Source organism: Danio aesculapii, chromosome 20 (genome assembly GCF_903798145.1).
Source record: "Danio aesculapii chromosome 20, fDanAes4.1, whole genome shotgun sequence".
Classification (NCBI taxonomy): Eukaryota; Metazoa; Chordata; class Actinopteri; order Cypriniformes; family Danionidae; genus Danio; species Danio aesculapii.
Genome location: NC_079454.1, coordinates 34,522,464 through 34,535,659, shown reverse-complemented (window position 1 = coordinate 34,535,659; position 13,196 = coordinate 34,522,464). Strand labels below are relative to the sequence as shown.

Below are 13,196 nucleotides of genomic sequence, written 5' to 3'. Positions count from 1 at the left end.
ATAAGTTCTCTTGACCTTACTAAGGTTTCGTATATTTAATGCAAATATATTTATACATGTATTATTATGAAATATTTTTCATATATTACAAATGAGTCATTTGCTTTAAAAAGTATTAAAACTACATATCAAGTAATATATAATTATCTAATAATGATTTTTATGTACATGGGAAACAGTCATGGACACTCCACTGAAGACATCTATTACATATTTAATTTTGTCATTTTGTTTAAGCGCAAAGATTTGTTTCAAAACTATTTCTAAATTCAATTATAATTTCCAGCAAACAAATCAAGGAACAATAACAATGAAGTGTCGTGAAAAAACTCAGTTATGTCCAAACACGCATATTTCTGTGCCCCATTTGGTGTTGTGTACTTCTCTAAAACCCGACAAGAGGACAAACCTAAACAACAAATATAAATATGCATCTAATAAATACTAATAATAAACACATTAAACAAATGTAAATTGTTATGAATAAACTGGCTACTACTGAGCCGGATTACACCAAAGCCCTGTGTGGTGAAGAAAGCATGTTGCAGGTGGTAGCAGTTTTTATATCAATGTAGACAATAATTAAAAAAATATATATATATTAGTGTACTGCTGTGAATCCCTTTGTGTGTATTAAGCAATAAGTATGCACGTTTTGGACCCACATAGGTATATAACACTAACACACTCTTTAAGTAACAAATATAAATCCTGCACCATTGACTTTAGACCAGATGTTAGTTGGTCAATGGTGTGGTGTTTATCAGTTGCCTCAAAATAGCAATGCACCAACAATGCACCTTAACACATCTCCTTTTGAGACCAGCACACAAATTGGTGCAGAAATGGGCACAAATACATTTGCTATTTAAACAACTTGGCACCAGGTGTATGATAGAGCCCATGGAGTTTTGACCAATAAAATTTATCTGTTTGTTTGTTTGCTGTTTTTTTTCCTCCAGTGAATTATGACATGTCCACAGCGAAAGAGATGCTGCTGCTAGCGAGCTCCACTGAGGAGCAGCAAAAGTGGGTCAGTCGGCTGCTCAAGAGGGTTCCTCGTAAACCCTCCATCGCCCACTCGTCCAGCATAGCCATATCCGCTGCGCCCTCAGAGGCGTCACCCTCTGCCCTTTCCCCTCAGCCCTCACCTCACCTCGCTCAGTCTTCACCCAGACTTTCACACCGAGCAGCCGTCAAAGTGCACTCCACACGACAGCAGCCCTCCAGCAAGAACAGGTGAGAAGGAGACGCTTTTACCCTCACCCTCAAATTATTCTAAACAGGTCTCTCTTCTGCACAAAAGAAGATATTTTGAAGAATGTTGAAAATTGGTAGCCATTGACAGAAAAAACTAATTCTTTGGAAGTAAATAGTTACTAGTCTATAGCATTTTTCAAAATATCTTCTATTGTTTTCAATGGAAAGAAAGATTCTCCTATAGATTTGAAACAAATAGTGACAGAATTTTCATTTTTGAATGAAATGCCCCTTTAATGCCCCAATATAAAGTTTTGTTCCTCGTTTAGAAGGAAAAAGAAGTTTAAAATTCCTATAGGTGGTTTAGTGTTTGTGAACATCTTTACATCATCGGCGCTGTTCAGTGATGTATAGATGAATATGTAAATATGTGCTGTGCCATTCAATAATAACTAAATAACCATGAACAAAAATGGCTGTGGTGACAAAACAGCATTTTTCAGCAATCCAGTCATGTGGAGTCCCTTCAGTTTAATCAAATACTTTAAGTATTAAGCTTTTTAAGTATTAAACATGATAAAATCCCTTTTTAAAATTACTCTTCCACTGTAAAGCAGCTCTTACAGTCTTAAACATGAAGCTTCTTTATTGGCATGGATGGTTCCATGAACAACTTTTAACATCCATTCCATAAAGGTTTCTTTACAGTGAAAAAATATCATTGATAATCTTAAATAGTTCTTCATGCTGAGAAAAAAGGGTCAATTGAACTAAAAGTTTCTTTGGGGAACCAACAATGGTTCCTTTTTAGTGCAAAATCAGTGCAAAACTTTTTAGAACCTTTATTTTGAATGTGGTGGATTGTATTGGCCTTAACAGCAGAACAAATGAGCTGGAGAAGATTAACCTGTTAAAGAAGGCGGAGCTCTAAAGCCACACTTACATAATACGTCCCCACCAGGCAATGACAGTTTAAAGGTGTTTTCCAGCGGATGCAAACTTTTGCTCAAAATGACAGCATCAATTTCTATTGAAGTATACTGGGGGCTTTAGGTTATACGAAAAAATACTACAGTGGGAGGATATAGTAACACGACTTCATCTAAAGCAATGTTTAAAATCATCCATTACTAGCACTAGATGTTTTATTGACTGACTACTAGAGACATAGCTTGATTTACTCATCATATGTAAGTGAGCACCTCATTTTGTGTGCCAAATGCATTCATTTTCATTATGAAACATGCTTATTTGTAATTCTATGATAGTAATGAAATAGTAATATAGTTTAACATTTTAAAACATTTGACTGATTATAATACTTTATTTATTAGTTAGAATATTCATAACAGCATTTTAACCATTTGCAAAAATGATGAAAAAACCCACTGATTAACCACTAAAAATCATTCGTTTTGTTAAATGTAAAGTAATTATCATTGTGCTATTGAAAACTACAACCAAATGTAAATAAAATACATTTTCTTAATTCTTTAATACTAAATTCATATAGTTAAACCAGTTAAAAATAAAAATTATTTTATTTTATTTTATTTTTGAATGCCTAATTCATATGAAATCACTTTCCGAAAAAAAAAAAGCTTTATTTTCCTACTTACACTTCTGTCTGAACTCTTCTGCTCAGCTTTAAAGAAAAAAAAGTGTATTACTGCACTGCTAATGTTGTTGAGAATAGAGAAAAGTTCATCCAAAAATTTACTTGTATAGACGGCTTAGTGTAATGTTGTGCAAGGAGTTGTGGTCACTTTGTAAAACAAATAACCCACTGAACATAAAGAAAGTCAGCAAAACAGTTTTTTGGGTGAACTACTGCTTTTAATTAAGGTAAACGAAATATAGTGTCATGTATGTAGACTTGGCTGTGAAGTTCTAAATAGCTTACAATGATACCGCTAACCTTTTTATAGCCCTGGCCCAATGCTCCGTATCATTCTTCACTGACCTTTCACCTTCCATACTTGTGTAAATGTGTGGACAGTAAGTACAGTACACTGCATCTCTTCTCTGCTCATCTTCATGTTTGGCTGCCTGTTTGCTTCTCTTTTTGCATCTGAATTCTGAGTACTAAGAAAACATTACACTAACAATGCAGGCTTTCCCTTTAATTCCATAATTTTCCCTTCTAATCCTATCCAAGCTGTGAACTATTTATTTTATTTTATATTATTTTCAACCCAGTAAACTGAGCTTATTTCCACACAGGAGGCTTGTTTTCCATACATTAGGATGTATTTTTTTTTTTTTACCATGATTTACAGACGGCATCTGTTTAAAGGTCCAGTAATAGTTGTACTAAATCTTTATTCTTTGCCATTTTTCTTAAATTTCCATATCTTTTAATTTTATTCACCCTTTTGTTTGTTTTTCTGTGGAAATACGCCTTGATAAATTTTGGTCTGATTTTTCCAAAAAGAAATCATAAAAATTTTTTTTGGGCAAATACCAACTAAATCATCTAACTTTATATTATAAACATATATACATGGTACCCGCAGGGTCTTAAAATGTCTTACATCTCAAAAGCAAATTTTCAGGCTTTAAAAAGTCTTAAATCTGCTGAAATATTGTGTTGTAGGTCTTAAATCATTTTAACAGGTCTTAATTTTCCTTTGTTCATGTATAGCCACCCAATCTGGCCATTAACACCCATACAATCACCAATAATCCCAATCTTAATAAAACTTTTTATTTAAAAATAGCACTTAATTACTATCCATACAGTAATCTGTTTAAAAGTTTTCCATTTATTTACTGCTGAAAATACTGACCTGACCTAGATTTTTTATTATTAAATTATTATTGTTATTGTATTTTTAAATGTATTTAATTATAATCATTTTTGATCGGGAAAGTGAAAATCTTTTCCTAGTGGAATATTTGAATAAAATCCTTAGCTCTGTATGAGTCTAATATTTTACTCATAATGGTCTTAAAATGTCTTAAATTTAACTTAGTAAAACCTGCAGAAACCCAGAATGTATCTTTCAGTGCTCAAAAAAAAAACACTTGAAAAAATCAATAAGTATTTTTAAAGGCTGAAAAAGTGATAACATTGCAAAAAAAAATATTTTCAATTTTGTGTCCAAAAATATACTTCCATAAATAGGCTTTTCCAATAAGAAAAGTATATAAGAAAAGTATATCTTTAGTTTTTTCCCCCCAAGTTTTTTTTTATTTGGCATCTCTGCCATGGTCTTTTTTGATATTTATATTAAAATATTTGTAAATAAAGAGCAGTGGGTGTCTCCATCGTATCATGTAGAGCTTTAAAAAACCTGCAGTTTTCCAAAAAAGGAAATGTTTCAATAATGAAAAAGCAATAATAACATCATGAGGGCTTCTCTAGCAAATATCTACTGGTATAAAATCAGATTTTTTTCAGTTAGTGTGTATATACTGTATATATATATATATATATACATACACACAGTTGAAGTCAGAATTATTAAATCTGCTGAATGATTAGCCCCCGTGCCCCATTTTCTGTTTAATAGAGAGATTTTTTCAACACATTTCTAAACATTATGGTTTTAATAACCCATTCCTAATAACTGATTTCTTTTATCTTCGCCATGATGACAGTAAATAATATTTTACTCGATATTTTTCAAGACATTTCTATACAGCTTACAGTGACATTTAAAGGCTTAACTAAGTTAATTAGGTTAACTAGGTAGGTTAGGGTAATTAGGCAAGTTATTGTATAACGATGGTTTGTTCTGTAGACTATTGGAAAATATATAGCTTAAAGGGGCTAATAATTTTGACCTTAAAATGTTTTTTTAAAAATGAAAAACTGCTTTTATTCTAGCCGAATTAAAACAAATGAGACTTTCTCCAGAAGAAAAAATATTATCAGACATACTGTGAAAATTTCCTTGCTCTGTTAAACATCATTTGGGAAATATTTAAAAAAGAAAAAAAATCAAGGGGGGTTAATAATTCTGATTATTAGTATTACTGCTATATATATAATTTTTTTTAAATGTGAACCTGTATCTGTGTGCTTTTAAATTAAACATGAGAGGCCTTTATTTTAGACTTTGTCAATGGCATTTGTACATGAGGCCAAAAGACTCCTCTTTGTTACAGATTGCTTGAAATGGGCCTGAAGGACTGGGGTTGGGCTCTTGAGGTTGAAATGGATGATGACGATGTTTTAGACTTCTGAGGACTTGTGTTTTTGGGGGTAATCAGCGTGTGGCCTGAGCATGCATTTGCATCTGTGTGTTAAGCTGTGGCTTAAAACCGGTTTTGCTTTTTTGGGTATGGTATTAAAAATTCCCACTGTGAGGGACTAAGCAACACGTTTTGAATTTGCCAGCATGTTTCATGCACTTACGAGTGGGCATGTTTGCGTGTGTGTATAACTGGCAGAATAGTTTGGTTAAGCTGGTTTGGCTGTATAGAGAATGGGATTTGACATGTCTGCCAGCATTTTATTTATGGACTTTTTTATGGTACTAAATGACCTCCATCTCCTCTCTCTTAATTTCAGCTAACCTTGGTGAAGGCCGGAGAGGTGATCATCCATCTGGGGTCTATGAAAGCGGAAAATGTCATAGTGTTCATTTGGGCTAATGGCAGGACATCCAAGTGCCAAACACCACAATATAAATGACTAGGGAAGGGGACGGTATATAATATTTAAATACAGCACAAGCCATAAATCACCTAAAGTGGCTAGTTTCAATTTTAAGTCATTTTAAGAGTAGAGTGTTGTGTGTCTTCCTACTACACAGTTTGTCGAAACTTGTTTCTTCTAAGCTTTTAAAATTTCAGAGATTATTTTTGGACTCCTTACAGGGTTGCTAGTAAGTGTGACTGGTTGCTCAAGTGTGTTTCAGAGAAAATGAACGATAATTACGTGATCATCAGGATTTATATACTCAAGTATTATATCTATTTTTGTTAGGAAACACAAATATTTAGTGGCACAGATTATATTTTTGTCATCTGTTATTTTAAAGAAAAACTTCAAGAAGCATTACGTCTGCTCTATGTATTCTTGAAGACTGATATCATGATGCAAAGATGCATATTTTATTAAATGCTATGACGAATTTGTATGCATAGTGGAACATGAAGACCTACGGTCCAAACATTTTCTTTATTTTATCATTTTGTGAAATTGTTAATAAAAAAAGCTTTATTGATGGAACACTTCTGACTCTGTGATGATCTAAACACACCTTTAATATTTATATAGAAATGCAAGCATGTTTCATATTCTAGTATACAAAACTGTAAATTGCTGTGCATGTAAAAATTTATAAGTTGAAGAATAAGGCTGCATTAATTTAGCATAATCATATGGAGACCTGAAAGGAACATGATGGTGGGGGAAAAATGGGTGAGAAAAAAAACCCCTGAGTGATAGGAATATATATATATTTTTAAGTTTTTGCGTTCCTTTGCGAAGATGTTTGTTCGACAAACACTTCATACATTTCAACCCTCCCAATTTTGGCTGGATTCTCCCATATTTTACCATTCTATCTCTCTTTCATCCCGTTTAAGTATTTTCCCATGTTTCTTCCATATTGTTAATCTTGAAAGCATGTTGAAATTAATTTAAAAATGTCTGCGTTCACTTTATTTCCATTAAAGCTGTGCATCGATCGTCGCCCTTTATATGCAACCTCTGAATCAGTGAATCCATGTATAAGCGCTGACTGATGGACGTGCTCCTTATGAAAACTGATCCTAGCTCAGCTTCTGTATACGCCATTTAAAGAGGAGCTAAACTGCAGGACACTTTGGGATTTGGGTGTGTGTTTAAACAGACAAATACACTTAATAATATGTAAACATGTCAGTCCTGTGGGTTTTAAGTGTGGTTTATTTATAAGCTAATTTCGAGAGCATCACGTGCTTATGATCAACACGGCTGGCTCCTCATTAGCTCCGCAATCTGACCCATTAGATGATTGCGGAAGCATTATAAATAACCAGAGTTTTTCACTCCAGTTATCTTCGTCTTGAAGCTTCCCCCTCTTACCCTACTTCCTCCCCCTTTTTTCGATTGGGCGACACGGTGGCCCAGTGGCTAGCACTGTTGCCTCACAGCAAGAACACTGCTGGTCCAACCTCCTATCGAGCTGGTTGGTGTTTCTGTGCGGAGTTTACATGTTCTCCCCGTGTTCGCGTGGGTTTCCCCCAGGTCCCCCGGTTTCCTCCCACCGTCTAAAAACATAAACTATAGCCAATCGACTAAACCAAATTATCACCTAATACAACCCTATTTTTCACTTCTCACGCGTCGACAAGCAGGGGAGTCCTTGAGACCTACCTGATCTCGAACTCTGCTGTCGCCCTTCTAACGGGAGGGAGCCCCGGGCTCGGGGATATTACGAGCTCAGGGCTCTCTTCCGGGACAGCGTGCCAAATACGCTTTATTGATTATCAGCTAAGTGTAAACTCTTGAAACACAACAAATTTTCTCTTAAATGAGCACAAACAGTTACATAAGTAATCAAATGCTTTCATTATAGATCTGTGCATTCTTACAGTGACACCTCTGTAATCAAACAAAACAAAACTAAAGATTTATTTGCTGCTCTTTGCTTCATAACTATGGTAACTTTGATCAATAACAGGAAGTGTTTGTGGAACAACAGTTTTGCGAGAAAATGCAAAAACTTAAAAAAATAAATAAATAAAATTTCTATTACTCATTTTTCCCACACCATCACATCCCTTTCAGGTCTCCGTATAATCGTGATTACCTAATAAAATGAAGCTTTTTTTATTGTGATATTTTTAGGGGTGACAAAATGCAATTCTAAATCTAAAATGTAAGCCATGTTGCTATTATTTTCATTTGTCATTTAATTTTTTAGGGTTAAAAAAGCATGTAATTGTTGTGAATGATTCACAAGAATTGATTGATAAAAGTCCAGTGTTGCACAAAATTTTGATGCACATGGGGACCTGGAAAACCCTTGTTTGCGTATTGACTAATGTAAATGATTATAAAAACAGGATCAGTTACGCATGCTAAATATAAGGCTGAGGCATGAAACGATCTAGAATCCTTGCAGTTTTACTTCTGCTGCAACTTGTCATAGATATGAACAAATATAATTTTTTAACTCTTGCAGTTCTGCTCAGCCTTTTTTCTCAGACACAGGGTGGTGTTTTACATCAAGGAAAATGCAGACAAGTCTTTGGAAACGATGAGGTCAGAGTCATTTGTCTTCATGTTAACTTTAAACGGCTACCCAGTAAAGTCTTTCCAGGAAACACCACAGACCTCCGTGTTCATTTCAGCAATTTGAGCTCCATATCATCTGATGACCTGAAGATCTTCTCCCAACTAAGGCATCTCAGTCTGACTAGAAACCAACTGCAAACATTACCTGCGGATCTGCTCGAGGGTCTGTGTAATCTTTATGTGCTTGACCTTACAGGTAATATGTGTGTTACAAAACCATAGAGAAAACCATACAAGGGATGTTGTAGCATCTAATGATCAGCAAGGCCTATTAGTATTTTTTTTTTTTTAAATCATGTTTTAGACCCAACTGGAACACATATTAGCCTGACAAAATTGTGAAATTGGTTACTAGTAACAGCAACTCTTGAAATAAGTAGTCTGTCAACAAGTGTCTAATAGTATTGTGAATAATAACTAGTTATCAAACAAATAAGTGCTAGTAAATAATAAAAAGGTACTTAACTACCCAAGATATTCATGTCTAAGATAACTACTAGTATAACAAGCAAAAAACATTTTGACTGATTAAATGTTAAGTGGTTGAATCAATATCATTTAAACATTTCTAAATGTTTAATTAAAGGGATAAAAATAAAAAGTCATTTAATCACAATTACATGTTCCAAACCTGTTTTTTTCTTCTTTTGAACACAAAAGAGGATATTTTGAAGAAAGCTGGAAACCTGTAAATACTTGACTTACATACTTTGTTTTTCTACTATGGAAGACAATGTTACAGGTTTTCACCTTTTTTCAAAATACTTTCTTTAGTGTTGAAGATTTGAAAGCACTTGACCAAGTAACTTTTCCTTTTCTTGTGAACTATCCCTTTATTAAACAATCACAGAAGGGAAAGTGTAGCCTACGTGAGTGCACTAAAAATATACTAGAAGTGTACATAAAATATACATTATACTAGAATATACAAAAAGTATAATGAAGAACATTTTTAGGTTTCAATCTTGTTGTTTGTACTAAATAAAATTGCATTGTATTTACACAATAATTAGAAGTATAGTATATAAAAGTATTACTTCCAGTTGTGTACGTATACTAAATACCATTTCCATACGTTATGGAACAGCAGTAAATGTATTTAGAGCACTTTTTATGTGGGATGCAGTGATTATACGAGACACCATTTTAACGTCATTTGAAATAGTTTTGAGTTAAAGGAAAAACTCCAAATGGCAAAAGACTAATTTGCCAAAAATCGTTTATTCAATAATAATAAAAATAATAATAATATTCTGCATTGACGTTTTTCATCTGTTAGGTAACAAACTGAAGGCTTTACATTGGCGAGTGTTTGGTCTTTCTCCTATTGTGGAGCTCACTCTGGCGGATAATCTGCTCTCCGAGCTCCACGCGGACTGTCTGCCGGAAAACAGCTCTCTCCAGCGGCTGGACTTGGCATCTAACAGGTTCGCCCGGCTACCTGTGGCCTTCCTGCAAAGACTCGGCAATCTCCAGAGTTTAGACCTAAAAAATAACCAGCTGGAGGAACTCACACCCGGAGCTCTGGTGTCTCTGTCAAAACTCGAGGCCCTTTACCTAGAAAACAACAGACTCAAATCCCTCGACCCGTCAGTTTTCATCGGTAACCCAAACCTTCAGCAGGTGTTTTTGAGCGGGAACCGTCTGGAAATTCTTCCTGCTGGACTCTTCCTTCAACAGAAAGAGCTTGTTTTCCTCGACCTCAGAAACAACAGTCTGCTAAATCTGCCCACAGGTATGTTGGGTGGACGTTTTCATGCGGTGTTGTCTGGTAATCCATGGCACTGCGACTCTGGTTTGGCGTATCTGTGGCATTGGCTGCGTTTGAACGGAAAGAGAATTTTTCATGATGATAATATTACTTGTCAAACACCTAAACACATGAAGGGCAGAAACATTTCTGAAATTGCTGCCACAGAGCTTGGGATCAAGGAGAACAATAGTCTATTAGGGAATAATGATTGTTGAGTGGTTTTACAAAGGTCAGGACTAGAAATTGTTTAAATTGAGGTATTTAGGCAGCTTTTATAGACATTATATAGAAAAAAAAGTACACTGTGCATCTTTAGACAACGCTATGGCAGTCATGTACAGTTGAAGTCAGAATTAATAGCCCCCCTTATTTTTTTAAACACATTTCTAAACATAGTTTTAATAACTCATTTCTAATAACTGATTTATTTTATCTTTGCCATGATGACAGTAAATAATATTTTACTAGATATTTTTCAAGACACTTCTATACAGCTTAAAGAGACATTTAAAGCTTAACAAGGTTTACTAGGTAGGTTAAGGTAATTAGGCAAGTTACTGTATAATAATGCTTTGTTCTGTGGACTATCTGAAAAAAAAAATAGATTAAAGGGGCTTATCATTTTTAATATTAAAAAATAATACAATGTTTTGGTTTTTTTTTAAATCAAAAACTGCTTTTATTCTAGCCGAAATAAAACAAATAAGACTTTCTCCAGAAGAAACAATATTATAGATATATTGTGAAAATTTCCTAGCTCTGTTAAACATAATTTGGGAAATATTTAATAAAGAAAAAAAAATTCAAAGGTGGGCTAATAACTCTGACTTCAGCTGTATTTTAAATACGTCACTGCAAGTTATTTTCAGTTTAGACAACTCAATCATTTTACTCATGGTCTTGGACTAGCCTAAAGCCTTGTTAGTGAAACCTGGCACAAAAGTTTGAACAGTTTATAAAATATAGCAAGATGTAATAAAAATAAAAACAAATCATATCCAGTGAGTGAAATGTTTTTAGTGTCAGTTCATAAAAAGATTAAGAAAATAATACTATAATAGTTTAAGTTAAATTCAAATGTAAACATAACATAACAAAAACCTAAACATAAATTGTTTAAACATAAATGTAATGTTTTTATGGTCTCCTTGATTTTTCCTGTTAATTACACAGTGTTTTAGTTATCTCCTAACACATTTATTGGGGTGTTTATTTTTGCACCATCTTAGATTATTTTGCGCACTGTCAGACATGCACTTTCAGAAACGTCTACTGCTAAACCCTTCCCTAATCTTCCTTATGCCTGATGTCATTCACTCAAGTCTGCATCACTGGAATAAACCAGATTTCCACAGTTATTGCATTGTTTAGGAAAAAATCCTTTAAGGTATTTGTTTGAGAAATACTCATTTATACTGGGCATTGTACAATTTATATTATTGCATATTACTAGTTTGGGTAAATAATGTAAAAAAAGAAAAGTGATGGGTCAAAGTAATATAATTTAATTTATACAAATTGTAAATAAAATGAACAGATTTTGGGGTTTCTCTGTGATCCTAAAATAGAGCTTAATGTAAAAGTTGTCCTCTGTGTACAAATCATACTTTGACATTTAATTTGGCAAAATATACACAGTACCCACTAAACACAGCCAATAATGTGTGCTTTAAAAAAAAACCTGGTTTGGGATTAACCCAATTTTATTTCTTAATTTTTTCTTTAAAGAAAGTAAGCCTGATTTTGGTCAGCAGAGGGCACTAAACTCATTTAAAGACACACAGTTGAAAAATAGGATTAGTTAATGACTATTTAAAACGTCTGACATATTCTAGAGCAAAGTGTGTATCTCTCTTAACATTACTCTCTTCGCTGTTGCTTTTATTAATGCATAAAATAATAATTAAACAATAAAAAACATAAAACACGTACAATTTATACACATGTGTTACTTCACTCTATCCATCTCTCTTTGTTTAGTCTCTGCTCTGTCTCAGTTTCTGATGTCTTCAGAAATCCCTCGTGTATCTTAATAAAGGGAGACGTTATGCGGTGTAGAGATTTATAGCTCCTGTAAACAAAGGCTGTCTCTAGGGCAGGGTACTTAAGAAAATTAAACCTTTTCATGGAGGGTATAAAGAGGATAGAAATAATCAGAGCCTTTATTTAATAAAATTATATTTATCTCTGAGCAAAAAAATAAATAAAAATGTAGCAATACATATTCATGGTGTTTATCATTTAAATCATGCCCAAAATATATGCTCGGTATGTTTGGGTCTAGTGTGCTGTGCAGTATTTCAGTTTGTATTTTACAAAACCTATTGTTATATTGAAACATCAGAGGGTTTGAAAGTGTAATTTACATTGTATGTGCAATTTGTTTAGGAAAATAAATAACATTAAAATTCATAATATGCTCAAGCATTCATAGTAAGTTTAAAATCCATAACAAATACAGAGGAAAAAAATAGAAAAATATTATGTAGTTTACACTTTTAAACCACCAACCCCCCCCCCCTATTTTCACCTTCTGCACTGCACTGAGGATTCTGAAGATTAGCTGAGTGTTTAATGCAGAGACACTGACCCTCACATACCTGAACCCTCTTTAACAATGCTTTTCTTTTAGACCACAAATCTCAAGCTGTTTTATTGCTGAAATAAACCATTTTAGAAGTTTTAAAGAGCTCACAGACTCACAAAGATGTTAAGTGACCTTGAAGGTCTCTGAAGTTGACCAATAATGTTTTAAATACAGTAATTGCATATTGATTGGTTGTTACAGTAAACAGATTTGAATCAAGAAAAGATTTGATATTGACAGGAGGAGATTTGGGATGTGGAATAATTAGTGTAGCAAAACCATGATTGATTTACCAAGGATTAAGTATAATAACCATGTTTTAAATGATTATAATATACATTCATTTACTCCTTCATTTTCCTTTAGCTTAGTCTCTATTTCAGAGGTCGCCACAGCAAAATAAATACCAACGATTCAGT

The 13,196-nt window shown here is 33.7% G+C and overlaps 2 protein-coding genes across 7 annotated transcripts in view; both read left to right on the top strand.

Moving 5' to 3' along the window:
* The window catches only part of LOC130247586 (rho-associated protein kinase 2-like), a 61,211-nt gene extending 54,829 nt beyond the window's left edge, over positions 1-6,382 (top strand). For 2 of the 6 annotated variants that reach the window (XM_056480886.1, XM_056480890.1), the window contains 3 exons: positions 963-1,239; positions 5,314-5,410; positions 5,720-6,382. In XM_056480886.1, coding sequence (XP_056336861.1) covers positions 963-1,239; positions 5,314-5,392 — 356 coding nt within the window. In that variant the 3' untranslated portion in view covers positions 5,393-5,410; positions 5,720-6,382. Of the gene's footprint in view, positions 1-962; positions 1,244-3,128; positions 3,199-5,313; positions 5,411-5,719 lie in introns of those variants that run through there. The other 4 variants (XM_056480887.1, XM_056480888.1, XM_056480889.1 and 1 more) reach the window with 4 other exon arrangements.
* A 1,686-nt stretch (positions 6,383-8,068) lies between these two features.
* LOC130213579 (leucine-rich alpha-2-glycoprotein-like) lies at positions 8,069-10,795 on the top strand. The gene is made up of 2 exons (XM_056445301.1): positions 8,069-8,633; positions 9,717-10,795. The coding sequence occupies exons 1-2, from the start codon at positions 8,240-8,242 to the stop codon at positions 10,403-10,405; spliced, it is 1,083 nt and encodes a 360-aa protein (XP_056301276.1). The 5' UTR covers positions 8,069-8,239; the 3' UTR covers positions 10,406-10,795.
* The last annotated feature ends 2,401 nt before the right edge of the window (positions 10,796-13,196 follow it).